This window comes from Mchenga conophoros, linkage group LG14 (assembly GCF_057382185.1).
Source record: "Mchenga conophoros isolate Kocher_MC1m ecotype Shallow Benthic linkage group LG14, M_conophoros_male_GT1.1, whole genome shotgun sequence".
Taxonomy (NCBI): Eukaryota; Metazoa; Chordata; class Actinopteri; order Cichliformes; family Cichlidae; genus Mchenga; species Mchenga conophoros.
Genome location: NC_140539.1, coordinates 3,051,752 through 3,075,126, shown reverse-complemented (window position 1 = coordinate 3,075,126; position 23,375 = coordinate 3,051,752). Strand labels below are relative to the sequence as shown.

The following is a 23,375-nucleotide window of genomic DNA, read 5'->3' as shown; positions in this document are numbered from 1 at the left end:
ATCCAAATTTAGGAGCACACATATCCCCAACAATGAATATAGGATTACATTCCTACCCGAGAAAAACGTCTTGAAAAGAGAGCTCTGTCAGGGGTCTCAACAACTATGACATTTGGTTCAAACAGAAATGTGAAAAGTTGTTTTTTCCATTTATTGAAAAACATGCTCATTTTTCTTCTTTATTTATTCTCTTCTGGGGTTCCCGTAGTGGATCACTAGTGTCCTCTTTTGTCACATTCACCCTGTCCATGTCCTCTCTGATCCATAAACGTAATCAGTGGTCTTCCTCTTTTTCCTCCTACCTGGCACCTTTGGCTTTAACGTTCCTTTTTCAACTATATCCACTAGTCTTCATCTACACCTGTGGAAACCATCTAAGCCTTCCCTCTATAACCTTGTCTTCAAACCACATAACTCGACCTGTACCTGTTGCCTGAGCTGTGTTATTCATTTCTGTTCCGGTCCATCCTGGTCACTCCCAACAAAAATCTTGACATATTCAACTCTGCCGTGTGGTCTTAATCAATTATAGATTATAGATTTCTTTTATTTCAGGATTCTTTAAATAGATGTTTTCTATAAGCTTTAGGACCATTTGCAGAGGAATGGTTTACCTGAAGAGTTTCAGTCAGGATTAGGAGCTCATCGCTGCGCTAGTGAATGTTACTAATCATCTTTTTATGGCCTCAGACAGTGGACTCCTCTTTGTGCTGATTCATCTAGACTTCAGTACCACTGATCACAACACTTTATTACAGACACTATAATACACAGTCTATGTTAAAGGAAATGTGCACACTAACTTGAATCTTCCTCAAGCACAAAAGTTGAATCCCTAGAAAACTACGCATAAATGTATGTGAATGTATGAAGCTAAACGACGCGTGTGGGATACTTCCAAAAGAAGTGAGTTAAATGCACTGCCATTAACAAAGCTTTTCATCTAATATGGATTACTTAAGTAATAACAACATGCAAGTACAAGCTAGACGATTAGCTCATATTAGGGTATAACATTTGCTACAAAGTGAAACATCAATTGAAAAAAATTAGAGCCTGGTCACAGTGGCACATCATACGGCCACGTACTGGATCATCCAGTGAAAAGTCCACATTCGTGGTAGCTTACTTTGACTTTAACAGGAACACAATATTTCTGCTGTTTGCTGTGTAATCAACCTACCAAAGGTTACAGTTACTGTCACTGTAACAACATTCCAAAAGTGTAACATTGTGTCTAATAGTGATCTAAACAATGTGCTGCTATCTGATAGGCCTTTCAGACTTATATATCTTCTACTCAAATTGGCTTTCCTGGATCCTATTTCACTTTTTTTTCTTACTGCAGCCCTAAACAGTTTGCTTGCACCAATCCAGCCCTTTGTGTTGTTTTAATACAGAGCTGTTTTCTGTCTGAGTGCCTACTAAATGCCACAGTTTTTCATTTCGGGCTTTTGAATAAATGACCACTGCCTCTTTTTCATTTCTTATGGGGACCTATTGTGGCATCATAGAACACTATGCTGTATTTCTACCCAGTTATGGAGGTTGGAGGAGGGGGTGGATTGTGTATGAGTAAGTCAGTTTTGTAAATAACACTAAGGGTATTTATTTGTGCTGCATTGCATCTCCAGTAAACAGTGGATAACACTAGTTTATATTTGGATTGGACTACTTCCCAGAAAAAATATTAGAATCAAGGCGAAAGAATGACGGCGAGGAAGGAAGTGAACAAATTCTGTGTGATTGATAAAGGCCTGTGACCCTTTCACACACAGTCTGTAACACACAAATGACTGGGCATGCACACACACTTATAGTCACATACACTTACACACACAGGCGGTGACACACACAAACCCTGTAATTGAATATCGTGCAGAAAGCAAACATTCTCCTGTAAACATATCATCTGTCACCTCTACAGCTTAATCCATATTCTTTATGCCAAATGGAGAAACACACCCGCACACACACAACCCTGCAGCCTGTCAAACAAACAAATGAGGCTGGAGCCCCTGTGAAAGTCATCACCATGACCATCCCAGCTTCATCATCACGTTAGCCTGCTCCATTACACAGCAACACGATCCAGCCTGAAATCAATTAGCTGGCCATGCTAGCACTGTGAAGTGTACACTCCCCAATCTTTGTTTTGGTTTGATGGAAAACAATGTCTAGCGCCCAGAAGGGAATTTTAGTTGTGTGGGCGCCACGTCTCTGACCAGATGAAAGATGCTTTGTACTGGCTCTGCGATGACGCTGAGTGAGGCAAAATGATGACTTTGGTTGTTTGTTTATCTGCAGTGTAGTTTCAAGAACTGATAAAACATTTCTAATAATGTTTCTTTTTTGTTTTAAATCACAAAAATGATGTCAGTACGATAGAGCGTCATTTCAATCGACCTAATATCTGCTCAGATTTTAATGATGTGCTATCATGCAGATCATTAGTTAATTAGTGAATTAGACAAGTAAAATGTCATTTAGACTAAAGACAATGAAGTAAAGTTTCAGCACACAATATGGGCACTATACAACCAACCAGAGTAGCAATCAGGTGTGTTCACTTACATCTTCAACGAGTCCCTGGCGAAGTCTGTGGTCCCCACATGCTTCAAAAGATCCACCATCATCCCTGTGCCCAAGAACAGCAAACCCTCATCCCTGAACGATTACTGGCCAGTTGCACTGACCTCAGTAGTAATGAAGGTGTTTGAGAGGCTGCTGAAGAACATCATCTCCTCCTCCATCCCAGACACCACAGATCCGCTGCAGTTCGCCTACAGATCCAACAGATCCACAGAGGATGCCATCGCCCATGTCCTACACACCACTCTCAGCCATGTGGACAAGAAACAGGGTAACTATGTGCGAATGCTGTTTGTTGATTACAGTTCAGCATTTAACACAATAGTGCCCTGCAGACTGTTCACAAAGCTGAGGGATCTGGGACTTAACAGCCGTCTGTGTGCATGGGTCTTGGACTTCCTCACTGGCAGAACTCAGGTGGTGAGGGTGGGCAGGTGCTTCTCCAACAGCATCACCATCAACACAGGAGCACCTCAGGGATGTGTCCTCTCGCCACTGCTCTACTCCCTCTACACTTCAGACTGTGTGGCCACCCACGGCTCCAACACCATTGTGAAGTTTGCTGACGACACAGTGGTGTTGGGTGCCATCTCCAACAACGATGAGGTGGCCTACATGGATGAAGTGAAGAATCTGGCATCGTGGTGCCAGGACAACCACCTCCAGCTGAACGTCAGCAAGACCAAGGAGCTGGTGGTGGACTTCAGAAGGGGTCAGCACAGAGACTACAAGCCCATTATCATCAATGGAGCTCCAGTGGAGAGGGTGCAGTCCTTCAAGTATCTTGGTGTCCACATCTCCTCAGACCTGACATGGGCTGCCCACATTCAGGTCCAGACCAAAAAGGCTAGGCAGCGCCTGTACCACCTACGACAACTGAGGAAGTTCAGGGTCTCTCCAAAGATCCTCAGGATTTTCTATACAGGCGCTGTGGAGAGCATCCTCACACAGAACATGACATCGTGGTTTGGGAACAGCTGTGTGAAGGACCAAAAAGCTCTCCAGAGAGTGATCCGTACAGCAGAACGCTGCTGCAGGATTGCTCTCCCCCCGCTTCAGGACACCTACACCAGGAGATGCCGGACTAGAGCAGCGCAGATACTGAAGGACCCGTCCCATCCTGGCAACAAACTGTTCCAACTTCTGCAATCTGGTAGAAGGTTCCGCATCTTCCGGGCAAGGACAGAGAGACTCAAGAGGAGCTTCTATCCCCAAGCCATCCGTGCCCTAAACACACACACCCGCCCTCTCACATCATCTATAATTGACTGAGACAGGACTCTTCCAGACACTAAACCAAGGCACAATGTACATTTCAATTCCTTTAATTTTAAATATGTTTATATTGTCTATCCTGTAAAATAGTCAGATGTCTATTCATATTAATGTACAGAATTCACCTGCTTGCTGCTACTGCTGCACATTCACCCAGTGTATATACTATATATATATATATATATATATATATAATGTTCTTCCTCTACACCCCCCCCCCCCAATTTTTGCACATGTCGAGGAGCGTGTCAGGCTACATTTCACTGTGTGTTATACTTGTATAACTATGCATGTGACAAATAAAGAGCCTTGAACCTTGAACCTTGAATTAATTAGCTGTTAAAGCAGGGGTGGGCAATTCCAGGCCCCGAGGGCCGGTGTCCTGCAGGTTTTAGATCTCACCTTGGGTCAACACACCTGAATCACATGATTAGTTCGTTACCAGGCCTCTGGAGAACTGCAGGAGCTAATTTAGCCATTTAAATCAGCTGTGTTAGTTCAAGGACACATCTAAAACCTGCAGGGACACCGGCCTTCGAGGCCTGGAGTTGCCCACCCCTGTGTTAAAGTGTCTTTATTGAAATCATAATGGTCTTTTGCCAGATTTGATTGCAGACTTTTTATTTTAATAGACAAATTAAGCATGGCATGCCAATAGTTCCACAGCATAGAGCTCTCATTTTTTCATCAGAATTAAATATTTTACAATAATCACCATTTGTTTTACTTATAACTCAGCATTAGTTAAGTTTGGCATGTTAATCGCCAACTTAATTTTGCTGATTTTTGAGAGAACATAACGGTGCACACTTTTAATCCTTAATTGAATTAAATTCAGGTACTTTACACTATTAGAAAGAAAACCCCAGAAAAACTCCCTTTAAACAGAAAGAAATTTGTGGTACAGGCTCAGGACGTGGGCAGCCAACAAATAATACTTCCTTTAGGCTGATTTATATTCGCTATGTTGCTGCCAAATTAAGCTACTGCTTTCTTCTTTCAAGAATAAGAAAATGAACATTTTAATTAAACTAATGTATTGGAAACAAAACAAAACAAAAAACAAAATGAAGGTTTCAGAGTGAACTGATCAAAACTCTGGACTGAAGTCTGAGATGCTGTGGCATCACCTTAACCCTGTATTTACCAAGGACCTGTTGACCCGTCGATTTTACAAGCATTTTGTAATTTACCCTAACTCCATTACTATTTGTGCTAGAGACAAAATTCAGATGGTTTCAGAAGGAAGAGAAGTTGCGCTTTTTTATTAGTCCTTTATTTATCCAGGTAAAAAATCTCATTGAGATTAAAAATCTCATTTCCAAGACAGACCTGGCTTTAAACCGATTTGGTGTATCATAGGCAAGGCACGGCACTCACAAGGCACTTCTGTCTGAACATGCACAGGTGCGCTTCACATTATCATAATCCTCATTTTGGGCTAGAAAGAAAATTCAAAGGGTTCCTAAAAGATGAGAACTTTGTCTAATATTAACATTTTCTTAATGATATGAAACATAGAAGTGTGGTAAATATTAAAAAAAAATCAGGACAAATACTTTTTCACTACACTGTGTGTACTGTTTCATGTAGAAGCAGAAGTTTACCCGTACCCTTTCCATGAAGTGAAATGTTGTGTTTTACATTTTCTTATTAAATTTTGCACCTCTTCAAGGACATAAAATGAATAACAATATATGCCAAGGAAAAGCATGATTGATTGTGACACAGTTAGGACGACACTGACATCTTAGAATTGGAACTCGGCAGCATGGCGGTTGAATAATCACAGGAAGGAAACAACACTCGGAAAGACGTGTCACAGCAGCAGCGATACAATTCAGAATTCTTGCTCAAATCTTCCGAGGATGGACGATTGAGGCTGCATCAAGACATTTTACTCAGGCAACCTTAATTTTACTACTCGTTTCACCTCCACGCCATCTTTTCCTGCAACAATCATCAGCGCAGCAGAACCTTTAAAAGACCTAGGCACAAGCCATGCAGCATGACCGACTGCCTGCCCGATTTGGACACAAAGCTCTTTCCAACAGGTTGGCAAAAAAGAAAGCAGTGCTATTTTTACTCTATATGTGCCAAACAAGCATGTCAGTACAGTAAGTCCCCTAATCACAGTCAGCTGTTCTCTATCAGCACAATTATTTTCCTCTTCCTTGGCTCTTTAAATCTGCAGTAGGCGTGAGTCAGAAATATACTCCAAATTTTATCTGCCACATAAATCTATTTCATGTCCCACTTGAGCGTTCGTGTTTCTGTTTGTGCGAGTCGCACATAAACATCTGACTGTTTGCCGCTGCTTCCTGTTTGTGGCCTCATATTTGAACCCTGAAAAGATTTGTTTCGTACTTGTCATTGTCTTGTGCCACATGTTCTCAAAATCAGACTTTGTTTCACCAATGCAAAGGCATATTTTTGGAAGTTTCTAACTATAATTCTGATTGGCTGTCTAAACAGTATCTGTGATCTCTTGAACTGTAACTGTAACTATCCTCATAATCTGGTTTTGGGTTTAAAAGTACCCTACAATAAATATGGCACTGCATGCTGTACAAACATTTCAGTCGTTTGGGTCTCAGGCTGACATTTGACAGAAATCTGCAACAAACGTTATTATTACAACTTTTGATCAGTTGTAGGTCAGACTTGGGCTTCAAGGAAACCTCTGTTTGGTCGCATGTGAACATGGGAGGAGATGATGCCAAGAAGGACACCATAGATTACTTAAAACCTCATACTGAGCAAAGAAGTGGCGTCTAATTTGGAACACCTCAAATTAACTTAGTGGGTGGTAGTGTGTGCATGTGTGTGTGCATGTGTGTGTACGAGAGAGAGTGTGTGTGTGCATGTGTGTGTGCGAGAGAGAACGAGATAGTGTGTGTGTGTGTTGGGTATTCAGTGGACTCAATTAACTACACACAGGTTAATGCATCCTCACGTCTGAATACTGTATGTTTTCGTATATACGTGTGTGTGTGTGTGTGTGTGTGTGTGTAGCAGTGAGTAAAGTGCCTTAAGGCAGACCGTGGTATTGATGGAGATTACTAACACTTAGCTGACACCACTGAGACTGCAAAGGGAGTAAATGATTTAGAAGCACTGGCCTTAATGTAATGAAAGAAAGACCCTGCCTGTCAAGAACACACGCACGCACTCCCATATTACCTACCTATGGGTGGGTGCTAATCCTGTGAGCTTACATCTCCATTAACACTAACCCTGCACCACAAACCTACTCTGCCAGCTAGCTAGCACTTTGTGTCTCCCCGAGGATATCAGTGACCCTCTCTCAGTCTTTCTCTGGTAGGCGCACAGACACACAGCCCAAAGGGATGTCAGTATGTGTTCACAGCATAGTCATCCCAGAATGTATGGGTGATAGTTTATTAAAAGTGGGTTTTGGCCAAGTTAAAGCCATAGAATGTAAATGATGCTGTATTTGGGTATAAATTAATGTTTTAATTTGCAGCAGCCCTGTTTCAAAAAATCCAATTACAACTCAGCTCAGCAATAAAAACATAATGTTGATCATATAAAGAAAACAGTCTGTATCAAACTTGTTAAATGTTTTCTGATAATGGGCTAGTTTGTCCAGTTACTTTTGACAGCTAAAATAGGTGACTGGATGAATGGCTTTACCAGTTAATCCAAGGCATGGGGCACCTTTGTTAAACCTTTGCATTCAAGCTGTGTTTCAGTCAGTTTGTGTGCATGAAATGTCTTTTCAGTATCAAATCCAGGCTATTTCCAAAATTGTACTATGGAGTCAGTAGAAAATGAGATTTGAGTAAAATTAATCAAATTTTGTTTGATTCGTTCCTTTTTTGTCACCAGTTTGTGCAGCAATTAAGAGAAAGTGAAGATAAAACCTCCCAATGAAATGTGCTCCAAAATCATACCTGCTGTTGTAAATGACCATCGTTTGAAGTGACACTTCTGACCCAGTCTCACCAGATACTGGCTGTCCTAAGACAAAAACAGGATTTGCTGCATAGCCGTGGTATTGAATAACATTAGATTCTAGACATGTGCCTCATAAATATATAACTGAACGTACATCCCAGCAGAGCTGATTTATGATCTGTTTGTAGGTAACAGACTGTGTGTGTTTTCCCAGTGTCTGAATTCTCAGTACCACCACTGAATCTCACACACACACTCACACTGTTACATATTATACAGCACCATAATAAAGGAATTAGTTCAACCAGCCCCCTTGCAGTAAAGCCTAATTGAATTAGCGCTAACTAGGCATTAGGCCCTTTACTGCACAGGTAACCCAGAAACAGTGGCATGAGCACTCAGGACATTATACATTTGTGTGTGTGTTTGCATGTCTGTGCGTGTACGTGTGACTGGAGTTCAACCATGTGAGACTCACTTAAGCTTCATAACCTTTAAATGAGGACACGTTTTCAGTATTGTTTCTCCTTTAAAGGGCGAGTTCATTTGTAAACTGGGTTCACAGTTAAAGATGTTTTTGGTGCCTGACACAAAGGGTGGAAAAGCCACCAGATTAGATTTACTGCAAAGTGCGATGGCTTGCAAATAAGAATCATTTACAACAAGACAATTAGGTTAAGATATAGATTACTATTCTCATTTCTTTACATAGCACCCGCAGTAGTAAAAACATTGGTAATAGATATGACCGGCTATAGGGCTGCTCTGCTCTGATTGGTTATTGTCATCCAGCCATAGCAATTCTTTTACTCTGAGCCTTTTTTCCATACCTGCACAATTTAATCTGAAAACAACAGACAGTTTATTTATTTTGTTTTATTTTTCTTTCCCTTTTTTACTTTAGTGAAACTAAAAACAGGATTAGTTTTGTTATGTGATTTCCATTTAGATCAGGAGTCTCAAACTTAAATGAGCTGTGGGCCATTGCTGTGGCCATCTCACCGGAGGCCCACTTTAGTTTTCAAGTAGTACAAAACAAACAAAAAAACACCCACAAATATTTACCAAAATGCCGTGTTTTGTTTGTTTGTTTTAGATTTGAACTATTGTATAAGAAGACAAAACTGCGAACGCAGATTTACACTAACTGAAGCCTTTCATCGAACGACCAAATAAACACACTGGTCCTCTCCTTCTGTCCTCACACGTGGCGGCGCGTCTGTTATCATTTTGTTCATATTTAACCAAATCAAACTGCAGACATTATTGTTTATTTGTGACTCTGTCAGTGAACTAACACAGCCGATCCTTCAGCATGTTTGTGCTCTCTGCTCATATCGTCTCCATATTCAATCATTTTTGGCTTTTTAAAGAACTTATTTTAACATAACTCTGGACAACAAACAAAAAAAGTCACTTCAAGGGACAAACTGCATTATATTTCTTCACGTCAATGTATGGGCCGCAAGTAGGGGTGACGCGGGCTGCAAGTGGCCCCTGGGCCGCAAGTTTGACACCCCTGATTTAGATAGGTAAAAAAAAAAAAATCCACATAAAGGGGTAGATGTGAACCTTCCCCTACCCTAAACTGATAACTGGAGACTTGGTGGACATTAAAAGCTTAAAATGAATTTGTTTTTGTTTTGCTGCATCTAATCTCAGTAAACATCCTCAGTTTGACGGTCTACAGTAATATTTTAAAGCACTCATTCTGGCGTATCTCTTTGAGAGGTGACTGTGACGTGCACGCATGCTGTTGCAGCATGATTAAATCTTTAAGTAAAGTAGCACTGACTGGAGGGATAAGTAGGGCCAGTATGTGAGGGCTAACAGCTGGGTGGAGAGTGGCTTTTAATCCTGCTGGGTTTAACATCATGAGTGAACAACAACAATCTTCCTCCAGCCACTGAATCATCTTTTCATTTCCAAAGATTTACAGGCAGAAATTAAAAAATGGAGGTCAGAGGTCAATAAAAACATGCTGATGCTTGTGCTGCTTATAAAAACACAGTGAAAAGATAAAGTTGTATTAATTAAATTTGCATTTAAAATAAAGACGGTATGCACAGTATTACTTCATTAAAACAACAAAGTTAGAACTCTGCCAGTGTTTGCACAGATCAGGATGAAAGTGCGCGAAAGTATAGACAGTTTTGCTTTTTTAGCACAAATTAGTCAATAAGTATCATTTAGGGGTGAAAGTTAAGAAATTCTTCATTGTCAACGAGAAACATGAGAGCTAGTTAGGTAACGTGAGCTAATGTTGAGCCATTGCTTGTTTTCTTTAGTGTCAGTGACCTTAGTGATCTAGAGCAGTAGTGATAAACACACACTTTATGGAATGATTTAATCATAACTTATTCCCAACGTGAGTTCAGATCACCTAATGTGGACAGCCGAAGCCGAAAACTAAAGGAGAGAATAACTATAATATAAATGGTTTAAGATTTTCTTTCAAAAAAATGACCAGTTGCATTCCCATGTGTGCATTTAAAAAGTTTTTGAGTACAGTGATGTGGTCAGTGTGATGATGGACAAAATCCACAGTCCGTTTTGTGGAAACAATGCATTCTTAGGCTCACGTGAGGCTTTAACACGTGCATTTAGTGAAGGGAAAGGGGTCATTTTCAGAGTTACAGTCTTTTTAGCAGAAAATACAGTCTACTTTTTAGTTGACAGGGAAACAGGAAATGTTGCACTGAAATAACTGTATATTATGACGGGACAAATTTGTCTTAGCAGTAAAGCCTCATATTAGCTATAATTGAATGTTACATTTTTACACAAAGAGAGGATGAGGGAACTTTATCATTCGTAAGAAGCAGACGCAAATAGTTTTCTCCCAAAAAAGAAAAACAGGTCTGCTGATACTGTTGAAGAGATTTATACCTTCTGAGCTTCTCTGCCATCTATCATTGGTCGTTTCAGCCTAAAGCTATTGGCCTTCAAATACCGATATTGGTCAAAGCCTGCCCTGATAAACCTAAAGCTCCTCCTAACCTTCTGCCATGCTCTTATCATCCAGAAAAGCCACACCAGTCAAAACCTTTGATCTGCCTGGCTCACTTGCTATCAGGAAGCAGACGGCTATGTACTCCTGTATTGCTCCCTTCCTGATTTCTTAGTTTTTTGCGTGTTTGTCACACTTCATATAAAAAATAAAATACAACATATTTTGGTAATCTGAAAACATTTAAGTGTGACAAATTTGCAAGAACCCTAAAGTACACTGCATGTTTGTTGTGTGCGTCTGTGTGCATGTGTGGTTGAGTGTGCATGTGCATCCTGAGGCCTGGCAGATCTCAGCTCCGCTGTAGGCCAGTGACAGGTGCTAATGCTGAGGCGAGAGGTTACACGAGCCTCCGTTCTCCCTGCTCTGATAACACTGAGCAAAAGCATACAATCAGACACACACACACGGCGGCTTAGCTTCCTGATAACTTCACTTCAGCAGCGGCTTGTGTGTTTATGCGTGTTGCACCGATGGATCGTTTTGCACAGATTCTCCTGAAGCTCCCCCGAGCCTTACTTTCAAACCTTTGTAAAAGCCTGTGTTTTGCAATAGAGGTGAGATGTTATTATGCTTTGCACATTGCTGGATTTGATGCTGGATAACTGGGTTGTGAGTGTGTCTTTGTAAAGGCTGAATTGAATTTTGTAGTTGTAAAGAGCTTAGTGTTGCAGAGCAAAGTGTGCCTCATTGCTTATAAAGATACAACTCACTAAAATCACCAGCTGACCATGGGATTGCCAAACGGTTACGCTTTCATTAGATCATTTTTTCCTAAGATGTTCACACAAGTCTGGTGGCTTTATGGGGTCAATGATGATAACGTGATATGAATTTTAATCTTTGGATGCACTTCTTTCAATTGAGTGTAACAAAGTGTGGCATTAGCAGGTAAACAAACAATTGATTGAATTTATTTACCCTCTCCAGAAGCTGCTTGTGTTAACATATCGGTCCTCGTTTTTATATTTACCAGTGATCTATCTATATCCATCTGTTTCTTCTGTACTTGAAGCCTGGACACACGGATTGGATGTTAATCTTTCCAAGAAAACAAAGATCTCTTCTGTCCTGGTCTTCACTTTTTCCTTTGATCCCATCCTGTCTGTGTCTCATTGGGGTTTTCCTGATACCCACAAGACCACTAAGGAACCTCCCTGTATGTGTCCACTTGTCTAAATCAGAGTGTGTAGAAGAAGTGTGAAGCAGCATTCATCTTTTTAGATTTGTTCAGCAAATTTATTAACCCAAAGGATTTCTTTGTGTTAACTTTGAACAGACAAAGGTCAGGGGTATTTCAAGTCATGAAGCCTTTAGTGTCATGAGTTCTCTAAATTTCACGCAGATTTCTCCAAGGAGCTCATTAAAGTTTCACTTAATTTACTGAACTTATTTTATTAATCCTCTGAGGCGAATGTAATTATCTAGTGCTGAACTAGTTCCCTGTGTTTCTTGTGTGGGGTGTTTTGAATTTTTTTTAACTCCGTAACATTTTAGATGTTTTTTTGTCAAAAACAAAAAGATGTGCAATAACTCCTTTAAAAAATGAGATACCAATATTTATTTATACTGTAACAGTTGCTGGAATCAGGGATTGTGTAAAATGGCAGGATCTGTGTAAGCACTGATCATATGGTGTGTGTGTGTGTTACCAGTTCAACATTTGGACAGACGTTGGGTGGATGAACTGTTTTGCACTAAAGTTTGTAGAAGCTGTGATGAAGCTGTGATGAAGCTTGACAAAGCGATTTGTTGGAGTCTCCAAATGGCCTTAACAGATACTAAGCTCAGACCAAAATCTAACCTGCCACTACCAACACATTTCTTATGTATGTGACTGATTCAAAGCTCAAAGTTCACTTTCTACCTGTTAAAATAAATATCAGTCTCGTTCAGTTTTTTTAGGTAATTTTGGTCCTCTGTAGCTCGAAAGGACAGTTGAAAAACTGCAAAACTGAATAGATCTTCATGTCTTTTAAATCCTGTTTGAGGGGCAGTACAGCTGGAGTTCATGTTGTCATTTATAGCCATCTCTACTCATTTCTGTAGTGCTCTTTGTAGGGTAGTCTTAAATTATTTTCCCACCTCATTGTGGCTTTACAAAATCCTTAGTTCAGCTTTTTAAAAAAAAACCAAATACAGGATTTTTCCATAGAGAACATTTTCTGTTCTGAGGTGCGAACATGCTTTTTGATTCTGTAAATCTCTGAGATTGCCTCACTTTTGGAGGGAGCCCCAAGTGGCCATTAGAGGAACTGCAGTGACACTTTTACGTGAACTTGATTTTTCAGCCCTTGAAGTTGCTGCGTTTCTGGTCTTTATGCTGAGTATCCAAGTTCATCCTCTAGATGCACTTTTTGTTTAATCCCTGAATGTTTCACTACTCGAATGTTCATTTCACCACTCGCACACGATTTTGAACCAGCAAACAGTCACAATGATAATATGAAGCTAGTTAGACTCAGTGATTTTTTCGCACTCCTGTCTGTAACATATTTCTGGGCATCAAGAACGAGAGAGATGCGGATATGCAGCACTGATGATGATGATAAGCTGACTTTGAAGCCAGGAGGTCATGTGTTTGTTTTGTTCGTTAGCGTGATGAGTCGCCGGAGCACCTTACCAACACCACTGCTAAATCTTCCCTTATCACCTCTGCTTGCAGGCATAATGACCCAGTCAAATGAACACACTAATAGAATAAAACAGTTGTTTGACTGCCTGCATGCCTGCTTGCTTGGCTGCCTGCGTTGTCACACACACACACACACACACACACACACACACACACACACACAGAGGAAGTTGCAGACTCTCTGGCTCCAAACTGCAAGATCTCTCTGATTGCAGAAAATACAACAGACAGAAAGGAGAAAGATTAAGATGCAGCACCGGCCTGTGTGGATTTGGTTTGACAGGCATGAAGATTGTGTTGTACTTACAAGTTTCTGTGTGTGTGACTCAAAAGCAGCTGATCTACAGGGTTAACACAGATTCATTTACGTTGGCTGTAGGACGGATATGTGAGTGATATATCTGAAAATGGCAACATGTTTTAATATTTTCATTTGCAGTAGAGCTGCAGTATTTTCACGATTAGATTTTGTTTTTAAAATGTATATATTAAAGGAGAAAAGATAATATAATACACAGATTTGACACAACGAAGCATTCGTACATAATTATACTGAAAGAACAAAGGTAGATTGTGCTTTAAATTGGCTTGTATGTTTCCCTAATCCCAAATATTGTGCATCTGCTGATGCAAGTCTGATTAAATGTTTCTTTTTATGACATCTTATTACATTACAGAAATAAATACAGCTTTAAAATGTCACGATGGGGCCGGATCCCCATTGTGCTTATCAGCTCAGGACATCTCCAAATTACATTACACAACTGGCACAGCTGTTATTGTTCTATCTTCTAATCTATTTGGTAATCAAGCGAATCTTAACTCCGCGTTTGTCTGCGCGTTTGTTTGCAGGGCCATTTGATGGACGTGGCGTAACCCTGCTGGAGGTATGCGGGAGCTGGCCAGAGAGCTTTGGCGTGCCACGGCACAATGTTGGCTCAGCAGATGCGAGCGACGAAGGCCTGCGAGAGAGACTGGCTGACGCCATGTCCGAGTCCCCCTCTAGGGATATCGTAGGCTCTGCCACAGGTAAGCGAAGGATGAACAACACACGAAAACACAGCTGCACACACAGGATCGTGTATCAGCATTAATTCGTTTTCTGTTTTCTGTTTAATTGTCACCTTAGGTTAAATGTTGCCACAAGAACAATGTGTTACTGCGGTCCATTTAACATAAACGGGAATTATTTATATTGTTTGAAAATAAAAAGGTAAAAATCAGAATAAAAGCAGGATTATGACATTTAGTGTGCCTACCAGTCAGAACAGCTGAGGAAGTGATGCTTGAATAGCTGGAAGCAGTTATCCTCATCATGTCTGACTAACACTAAGAAAAGTTCAGTGTTTTAAGTGTGTCCTAAAACACTAAGATCCCATCTCAAATAGTCATTTTCCTGTTTCTGTAGGTTTTTTAGTATTATTTTGTATCTTGTTAGCAGAATGTAAAATAGACTTTCTTAGAATTTTTCTAAAAATCAGCAGTCTGAGTTTAAAACAGTCAAAATCTAGTAAACACACTGTGATGAGCAGGCAGAAATTGACATATTTCTTATCACTGAAACACATCGTTGTGAGTTACTGAGATTCTTTATGATTCTGAGCATTGCAATTTTACGTGATTTTGTAGAAATCCATATTTGCATGCACCAAAAATGATCATCTGGGTGTTTTCCTTTCTTTTGTTTTGCTCATAGGTATTTACCTCATTAGAGATGTTTTCAGTGCAGCTAAGTGTTTGTTATGTAGCCTGACTTCCAGCATACAGTGCTTCTCAGGTCAAGGTCCAGAAATTGATTACCTCAAAGCTTGTAGGATGTTCTGTTCGTCTGAATGTGTGTACGAGGTTAGGGCATATCAGCACACGACCAGCTTTAGTTTGTGGCTTCCTGTGTGTGTGTGTGTGTGTGTGTGTGTGTGCGCAGCAGACATGCTGTTGGCCCTGACAGTCCAAATGGTTAACTCATTTAGGAAGCGACAGCGTGCTCAACCCCCCCCCCAACCCCACACACACACACCCAACCCCCCCCCCTTTAAGTGAACAAGAGCTCCTTTGACTTAAATGTGTGTGGGGGGGAGGGGGTGCAGAGGGTTTTGGGGTAAGGGAGTGCGATGGTCACAAGGCCCTAATGGATTTAGCATCGACTATCAACCCCCAGCCCACCCCACCCCTCCCAAACATCCCTGGCCATATCCAACCAAGTCCACCCCCGTCCTCCCACTCCGTTCAGACTTAACCTCATTTGTAGCATCTCTCTCTCTCTCTCTTCTCATCACTCTTTTTTACTGACCCCACCTCCACTACCACCACTCTCCCCCATCTCCCTCTCTGAGTCTCTTCATTAGATTAGATGCCGGAGACTCGTGGACACTACTAGTCAGTCGCTTCGTGTTCCCCCTGGTATTCTCTCCCGACCACCTCTGTTCCCCTCCACTCCCCCTAATGCAACACAAAATTCATTACTGATCACATTACATCAAAATACGCCCGCGACGTATACACACACTCTCCCTTTCCTGCGCCTTCGGCCACGATGAAGACATCATCCACAGGGAATGCGATGGACTTGCTGGTTCCTCCATCCATCCATTCATAGAGACGGAGAGGCTTCAGACTCTGTAGGCTAATCTAATAGCGCAGCACTTCTACATTGTAACATATGGGAAATGTTCTTGTTTGTACTATACGGAGGAGAGAGTCCGGGATGGCCACAAGTTGTGGTTTCCCAGGGAAGAAAAAGGAACCTGGCTCTGACGATGCCATCCAACTTGGTTAGTGTGCAGTGTGTTTGATAACCTGTTTATTGAACAAGTGGTCGGTATTGACACAAGCTATACATGAAAAGCTTAAAGGAACAGTTCACCATTTTTTTAATGAGCACTTTTTATTGAAACTCTTGTACTGAAAAAGATATATTTGTTCCTTTGAAATCTGCCCTGTCACTGACTCTGAAAGCTCATTATGACCTTTTCTATGCCACGCCCACACTGTCGTTACAGGCATTTATATACCAATGTGAAAAGCAACCAGAATTGTAACTAAAATGTAATTTTAGAATGTAAATTCTTTTAATTGTTTCCATTGTTTAAAGTAACTCATGAATATTGTCTAATGTTCTTTTGTTGGGAAAGTTCACAATAATCAGACAAGAAGGTGAATTTAGTTTTATTTTGCCTGTACAGACTGTAGAAGTCAGATTCCATATCAGCTGCATGAATATTATTCCCGAGTATAATTTAAAACAAAACAAACAGCAGGTATACTCACCTATATGTGTGCCTGACACCAGAACTTCTCAATGATCATATATTAATTCGAGACGAGCTCACTATAGTGAGACCGCCTTTCTTCATTCTTTGTGATATTGTTTCAAGAAATGTTAAAAAGCGCTCTTAGCCCTGATTTAGAAGATCTGAGTCCTGTGCCTGTCCATGTCTATTGTGTGTCTATAGTGTGTGTGGGGGGGTGCACGTGCATGTGTGTCAGTCTGAGGGTTAGATGAGCAGCAGCAGATGGTATCTTGCACAGAGAATCCATTTACTTGGGACCTGTGGCCCCAGTGCTTAGACACCGAGTGGCTAACATAGACCTTGAACATGAGTGCAAACACACTCTCACCTCACCTGCACGTGTGGCACATGTTTCTGCACAATTGCTGAGTGAAATTTTTACAAACTTTTCTATCCTGTATGCACAACCAGTCAACACATTATGTGTTATTATTTATGCTTCCCACTGATATTTATTACAGTTTTGTTCCCGTCTTTGAAAACTGTTTGCTCCCTGATAATCTACTGAAGCATATTTGGATTGGTGTACGGCCACAAACGATGGTGTTTCCTTTCTGCATGTCTCCTCACACACACACACACACACACACACACACACACACACACACACACACACTCAGAGGGTCTCAGGGCTGGAATGCTTGCTGATGTAACAAATCACCATCTCTCTGACATTCTTCTCGAGAACACACACACACAAACACACACATACACTTTCGCAGATTCACAGGGAAAACAAAGCCTCCAGTCAGTGTAATAGGGCTCTCACGCTAATGCCGAGACCCAGCGTCGCCAGCTCAGAGGGCAGGTGACACTCACACAGAGAGATGGACGGATGGACAGAGGGAGAGAGAGAAGAGAAGATGAAGAAGAGGAGGGGAGAGAGTCACTGACGACTAAAACACACTGGGACTGAAATTAGATTTGGCTCCAATGATATAATGTTGCTAATTAGATTTGTCTTATTGGTGCCTGCCCAACATAAATTCCATTGAAGCCATATGGACAGTGGACTACTGCTAAACACAACCTGGTGTATCTCAGCTGAGAGCAGGAACAATGGCACATGTTGTGTTCATTTGCTCACATCATGTTATTATGCGGTACACAATATTTTTAAGTGGTGGAGTATTTTCATCTCGTCTCCATCGTTGGTGTCCAGTGCTCGTAGCTGTTGTGTCACTTGCTGTGCATCAGAGTTTTCCAAGGAAAGAGATCCCAGTTCCATGTTTACAGCAGGAGATCAAAACAGTCCCATAATGAGTTGAATCAGTGAGGTGTCATGGTAAACAGCCTTTGACTAGAGCTAAATAAAGGTTAGCATTTCAAATTTGGAGCTGTGACTTGCTTCTGGGCCATTGTTTTATTACTTCGTTTAATATGGGGCCGTAAAACGTACATAAAACAACATGAACTGCTGTGATTACATTTTTGCTTTCATCGTGTCTGTGGTGGATGGGTATTTCAGGCTCAGTACTAGCAGTTTTGATAAGAAGAAAATAGTTCAAATACAGAATGCTGTATGTAGAAATAAAAGCCACGTGTACATATAGTGCTCTGTCTCTGCTCTGTTTGGGCAAATCGACAGAATGTTGCCAATACATGCAACATATTTTGAATCAATGCAGGTTAATAGTTTTATTATATTGATTCCCAATCCAGGGGCAGCAATGATTACTTGACCAAACACTTGCAATAACTGCTAACAGGCTTTAAAGAAAGTATATTATTCTGAAGAATGCTCTGATTCTGAAACTCAGCCTGAACTGATGCTCTTTACAATTCAATTGAATTGAAACATTGTACTTCAACAAACCACATCAATTTTCAAACTTTATCACCATCTACATACTTACAAGGCTTCATGACAGCCTGTTTACAGTCACTTCATAAAAGTACATTCAGTTTTAGCATCATTTTCTGTCAATTAAAATTCATATAATGCTTGATGTCCAGCTTTGTTTATCTGATACCTGATCTGATGTCAAGACGTTCTCTGAGTGATGAGCACAAGATCGAGCACTAAGTATTTATGACTCACATAATCATCATAGCACAGAGTGGTGTAACCAATAGCCAAATATCATTGAACATTATTTGTTTTTCATGTTACTTTGCTACAGACTGTGTGTTGAGTTCACCCTGTTTGATTGATGAGGGAAGGGTCCAGGGGACCACCCACACCCTGCAGGTCAAATGTAACCCTGTTTGTTGGAGCCCAGCTCAAAGAAACTGGGAGTAACAATAATAACAACAATAATAATAATAATGATAATAATAATGATAATAATAGCAAAAGTGTCTGAACAGCCCAGAACCCAGCTGGCTCTTTCAAAGCCCGACTCAACACAAATATTTAGGGGAGCCTTATCAACACAAAAAGGCTGAGTGCACTTCCTTATGTGTGTGTGTGTGTGTTTCTGTGTAAATGGTTGGGTGTTAGTGTATGCATGAATTTTAACTACCCTTTCCACATGTTCATTTTTAAGCGGTATGTGCGAATGTACTCTTGTGTGTGCGTATGTGTATACTAAATGTATATACAATAGGTTAGTGTGTGCCTTTACTTTTTTTATAGTTATATACTCTTCACATACATGCATTAGCAGGAAAACAGTCTATAATTTTCTCTGTAGTGTATGCACATGTTTGCAATTACTTGAATTTGCATGTACACATGTGTGCATTCTATATGTTTTTGCACGTGTGTGTGTGTGTCCCATGTGACTCTGTCCAGGTGACTGGCCTGCTGTACCTCTAAAAATGTTATTATTTATGAACTTGCAGGCAGTGATCCAAACAGTCACCCTGACTTAATAATTGGCAATTTGCTGGTTGGAGCGTCGACTGTAGGCCTCTGGCTGGGTGACACACTGTATGTAGGCTTTGGGAGAGTTCCACTGAACCTCTGATGTTATCACTTCAGAGAAAACATTGGCTCATGCGCTGCTTTGTATGTGTTTGAAAAAAATCTCTAAAAGATAAAGAAAGTTTGAAGTAGGAAATGTCTGTTGATGTATTTACTCGGTGAAGATTGAGGGTTTCCTCTCTAACAAAGGAACTGTGTGTATGTTTGCTGGAACATATGGGAGCATGTTTGTTTTAGCACTTGTAACTATCTTAAAGAGATGGCACCTTGCTGCTTATCTCTCTCACCCCATTTACTAATCAATATTACACTAGACAGCATTGCACTTTAATAGCATGCTCTTTTTCCATTTGGACCATTTGATGAATGTGCACTGTATATTACAATAACCTATCAAATATAATGCTTTCTTGTTCTAATGCCACTGGCAACTGCCAAGAGCCTGTAATCTCCTGTATGCATCTAACTGGTGTTGGGCCCTTGACTGGAAAAATGTAATACATTACTCATTACTCTTACTCATTTCTAAAGCAGCATAATTGCTTTGGTTATTAGTCCCTGTGGGCAATAATTGGTTGATGGGCCCATTATTTTTCTGTTACATTTTCAGATTTGGATCTTGTCTTCAAAACACTGAGAAAAATGTCTCCTGGTTAAAGTGTACCTCTGTGTAACGATGAGAAAACTGCTGCTGTCATCTCTGCAGTTTAAATGATGAGCTGTTCCCCAACAGAAGGTCTGTGCAGGGAAAGAGTCATACAGCTTCCCAGAAGCTACTGACATGAAAGTAGCTTTTTAAAAAATTCTGCGCTCAAACAACGGCACTTTTGACAGCCTGGACTCGAGATGGCAGCTGCAAATCGTTATGCAAGAGTGTTGCTACTCTTCAGATATCTTTTATATGGGTCTCGCCTCTATTGCAGTTGCAGATACTTTTGCACAATCCAAAGTTGGAGCTTCTCATTCAGATGTAGTGTTTTGAATAAAACCAGACTTCTTTCAGAGGGGATTATTGCCTGTTTAGCTTTATATTCACCACGTTATCTCGTTAGCATGCTAGTTTCTCTCATTATTGTCATTGTCATGCCCCAGCAGACTGGAGCTTCCTTTAAATGGGAAATGACTTCGTAGTGATACAGTGAACTGACAGCTGCATAATTATTGGTTTTAAACTAGAATTGCTGTGTGCAATATACCAACATTCAAGTCTATACACAGGGACAATCAAGGCTTTGCCAACCAGGTTCACACATAACCTCACACTCACCATGACACCCACCTTCTTAGGGAAAAAAATAAACCCCCAGTGCACTGTTATTTATACAGTATTTTGCTAGTTGTACTGACCACTCAAAGCACTTACGAGTACATTTATACACTGCTTTATTGTATTATCTGCTTCATATTTGATGCAAACTCCACACAGAAAGGCCCCGGGCAGGCTTTGAACCAAGAGCCGGCTTCCTATGAGGCAACAGCACTAACCGTTGTGCCGTGGCTCTGTGGCGGAGCAGTGGTTAGCGGTGGAGTGGTTCAAAAAAAATATAATGCTTTTACTATTAATTAGGACCTGTTCTGAGGTCAGTGTGACCTCCAAGGGCTTTATATCACATATGATAGCCACTTAGCAGCTAAAATCTAAGTCTGCTGTGATCTTATTTTGGGAATGCATGCCTTTATGTAGACGTGATAGTGTCTTTGAAAGTAAACCTACAAGCACAGGAAAAAAAAGACTGAACTGAATGAAGATGGGCATACAAAAAAAAAAAAAAAAAAAGAAGTGAAATGAACGATGGAAATGTTTGACACCACAGGCATGGTTCCTTTTTTTTCTTTTGTTTTACTTTATCTTATTTTTCTAATTATTATTCTATATGTATTTATATTTTTATACATATATATATTTGTTTGTTCCTTTTTCTTTCTAATTTCACTGTCTTGAGTTTGTGACTCTCTTTATATTCTGTTATTCTGAAGAAACTGTATGCGTAATGGACAGGTGAGTTGTTCAAATAAATAAAATAAAAAGTAAAAAAAAAAGCAAAAAACCTACAAGCACAGCAAAACAAAAATGTTTGCTTATAAGTAAAACCAGTGTTGACAGCACTATATTTAGAGGTTGTGTGAAAAATAATGCAAACACTCCAGCAAATTCAAAATAATTCTGGGACTATAATTCCAACATAGAATAATATTGTCACAGTTAAAAGGAACACGTTTTCAGATTATCAGACACATTCAGGGAAAACTTAGAAGACACTACTGGAAGTGAAAATGGCAGGTTGAGATGACAAAGGAGCGCTTAAGTTGTAAATTTTAGTGTGACGTCACCAAAGTTCATACGCACCGAGCAGGTTTGTTCCGACTGTGAATGACATGACTTGGAGACAAAGTATCTGATCTGTGTCTGCTCTTCAAGCTTGAAGTCATGCAAACAAGCTGCACAGGAAAAAAAATAGGTTAATCTTTTGAAATAATTTTTTTGTGTAAAAATGAATAGCCTCTTTTTGCAATTATATATAAATCATTCAATAGAAAACCTCATTAATTGGGCTATTACGGAAACATGGAAACTAAACTGCACGCCTGTTCAGACAGCTGTGTGATTTAATGGTCGCACAATACATCCTGTATTTGAATTGGCTGCGTACTCCTTTCACACAAAGCCATGTTATTATCCTGCCGACTGACTGGTTTCTTTGCTATTCAGCCTTGTTTTAGTACACTGATACCCATCATAAGAACAACAATATACAGGAATGAGTGGAGGATTTGCGGGTTGCTCAGGCTCGGAGGTCCTTCTTTTCCTATCAATCAGTCCAGACGTCTGCTGGCTTCAGTACTAAACATACATAAATAACCATACAGTAACACACACGCCAACGAGAGCAACATGCAAGCAAGCTTTGACCATAATCTGCTTCGGCTTCTAGTACCATCATGCCCGCCTTGTCACAGATATATCAGTTATATTTGGTCTAAATTTGTTTATTGGTAATGTGAAAATTCTCGTCTAAGCATCAGTGGTGCTGAGCAACGTGTCCTTTTTTTGAGAAATGTTTTGTTTTTCCCAAAGAATCTTGTACATGAGCAACTATGTTAGAATGAAATCCAGTCACAGTGGGTAGAAAACAAGGCTTTGATTCTGACTAGATATTTAATGCTAGCTTTTGTTTCAGTCATTACCAAAGATTCCACACAAAAAGTAGTTTCACATAGTGCTTCGTGATGCATCAGTGTTATTCATGGATATACCTTTTTCAGATTTGTTTCATGCAGAGGCATAGTGAAAAAATTATCTGATCATTGTCAGGTCCTAAAATGAGATAACTCACATAACACATGATAGCACGTGACATTATTTATTTAACAAAAACAAAGATACACTGGACTTTGCAACACTTTGATTCTTTTGTTTTCCAGACGTTTTGTTCTAGATTTTGTTCCAAGTGCAGTTGAAATGAGACGTTTGTGCTGTGCAGTGCATTGTGGCCAGGCATCTTCACTTCGGCCTCGTCCGTTCGAAGGACATTGTTAAAGAAATCTTGTGTTTTGGTTGGATCCATCTTTGCAAACCTAAGCTGTGCTGCCTTGTTCTTGTTAGAGAGAAGACGTCCTCTCCTGGTACACTTCAATCTGTCAGAGTTTGCCACTTGTGAATGATTTTTCTCAAGTTAAAATCAAATAGAGCTTTTTGGATAGGGCCTTATAACCTTCATAGGTTAACTGGAAACTACAGATCTCTCTAAGATCATTGGTGATGTCTTCAATGCTCTAGATGTC

The 23,375-nt window shown here is 40.3% G+C and overlaps 1 protein-coding gene across 2 annotated transcripts in view; it reads left to right on the top strand.

Moving 5' to 3' along the window:
- The window catches only part of bcas3 (BCAS3 microtubule associated cell migration factor), a 314,119-nt gene that overhangs the window by 270,003 nt on the left and 20,741 nt on the right, over positions 1–23,375 (top strand). For both annotated transcript variants that reach the window (XM_085244777.1, XM_085244781.1), the window contains one exon: positions 14,286–14,462. In XM_085244777.1, the coding sequence (XP_085100903.1) occupies positions 14,286–14,462 (177 nt within the window). The remainder of the gene's footprint in view (positions 1–14,285; positions 14,463–23,375) is intronic.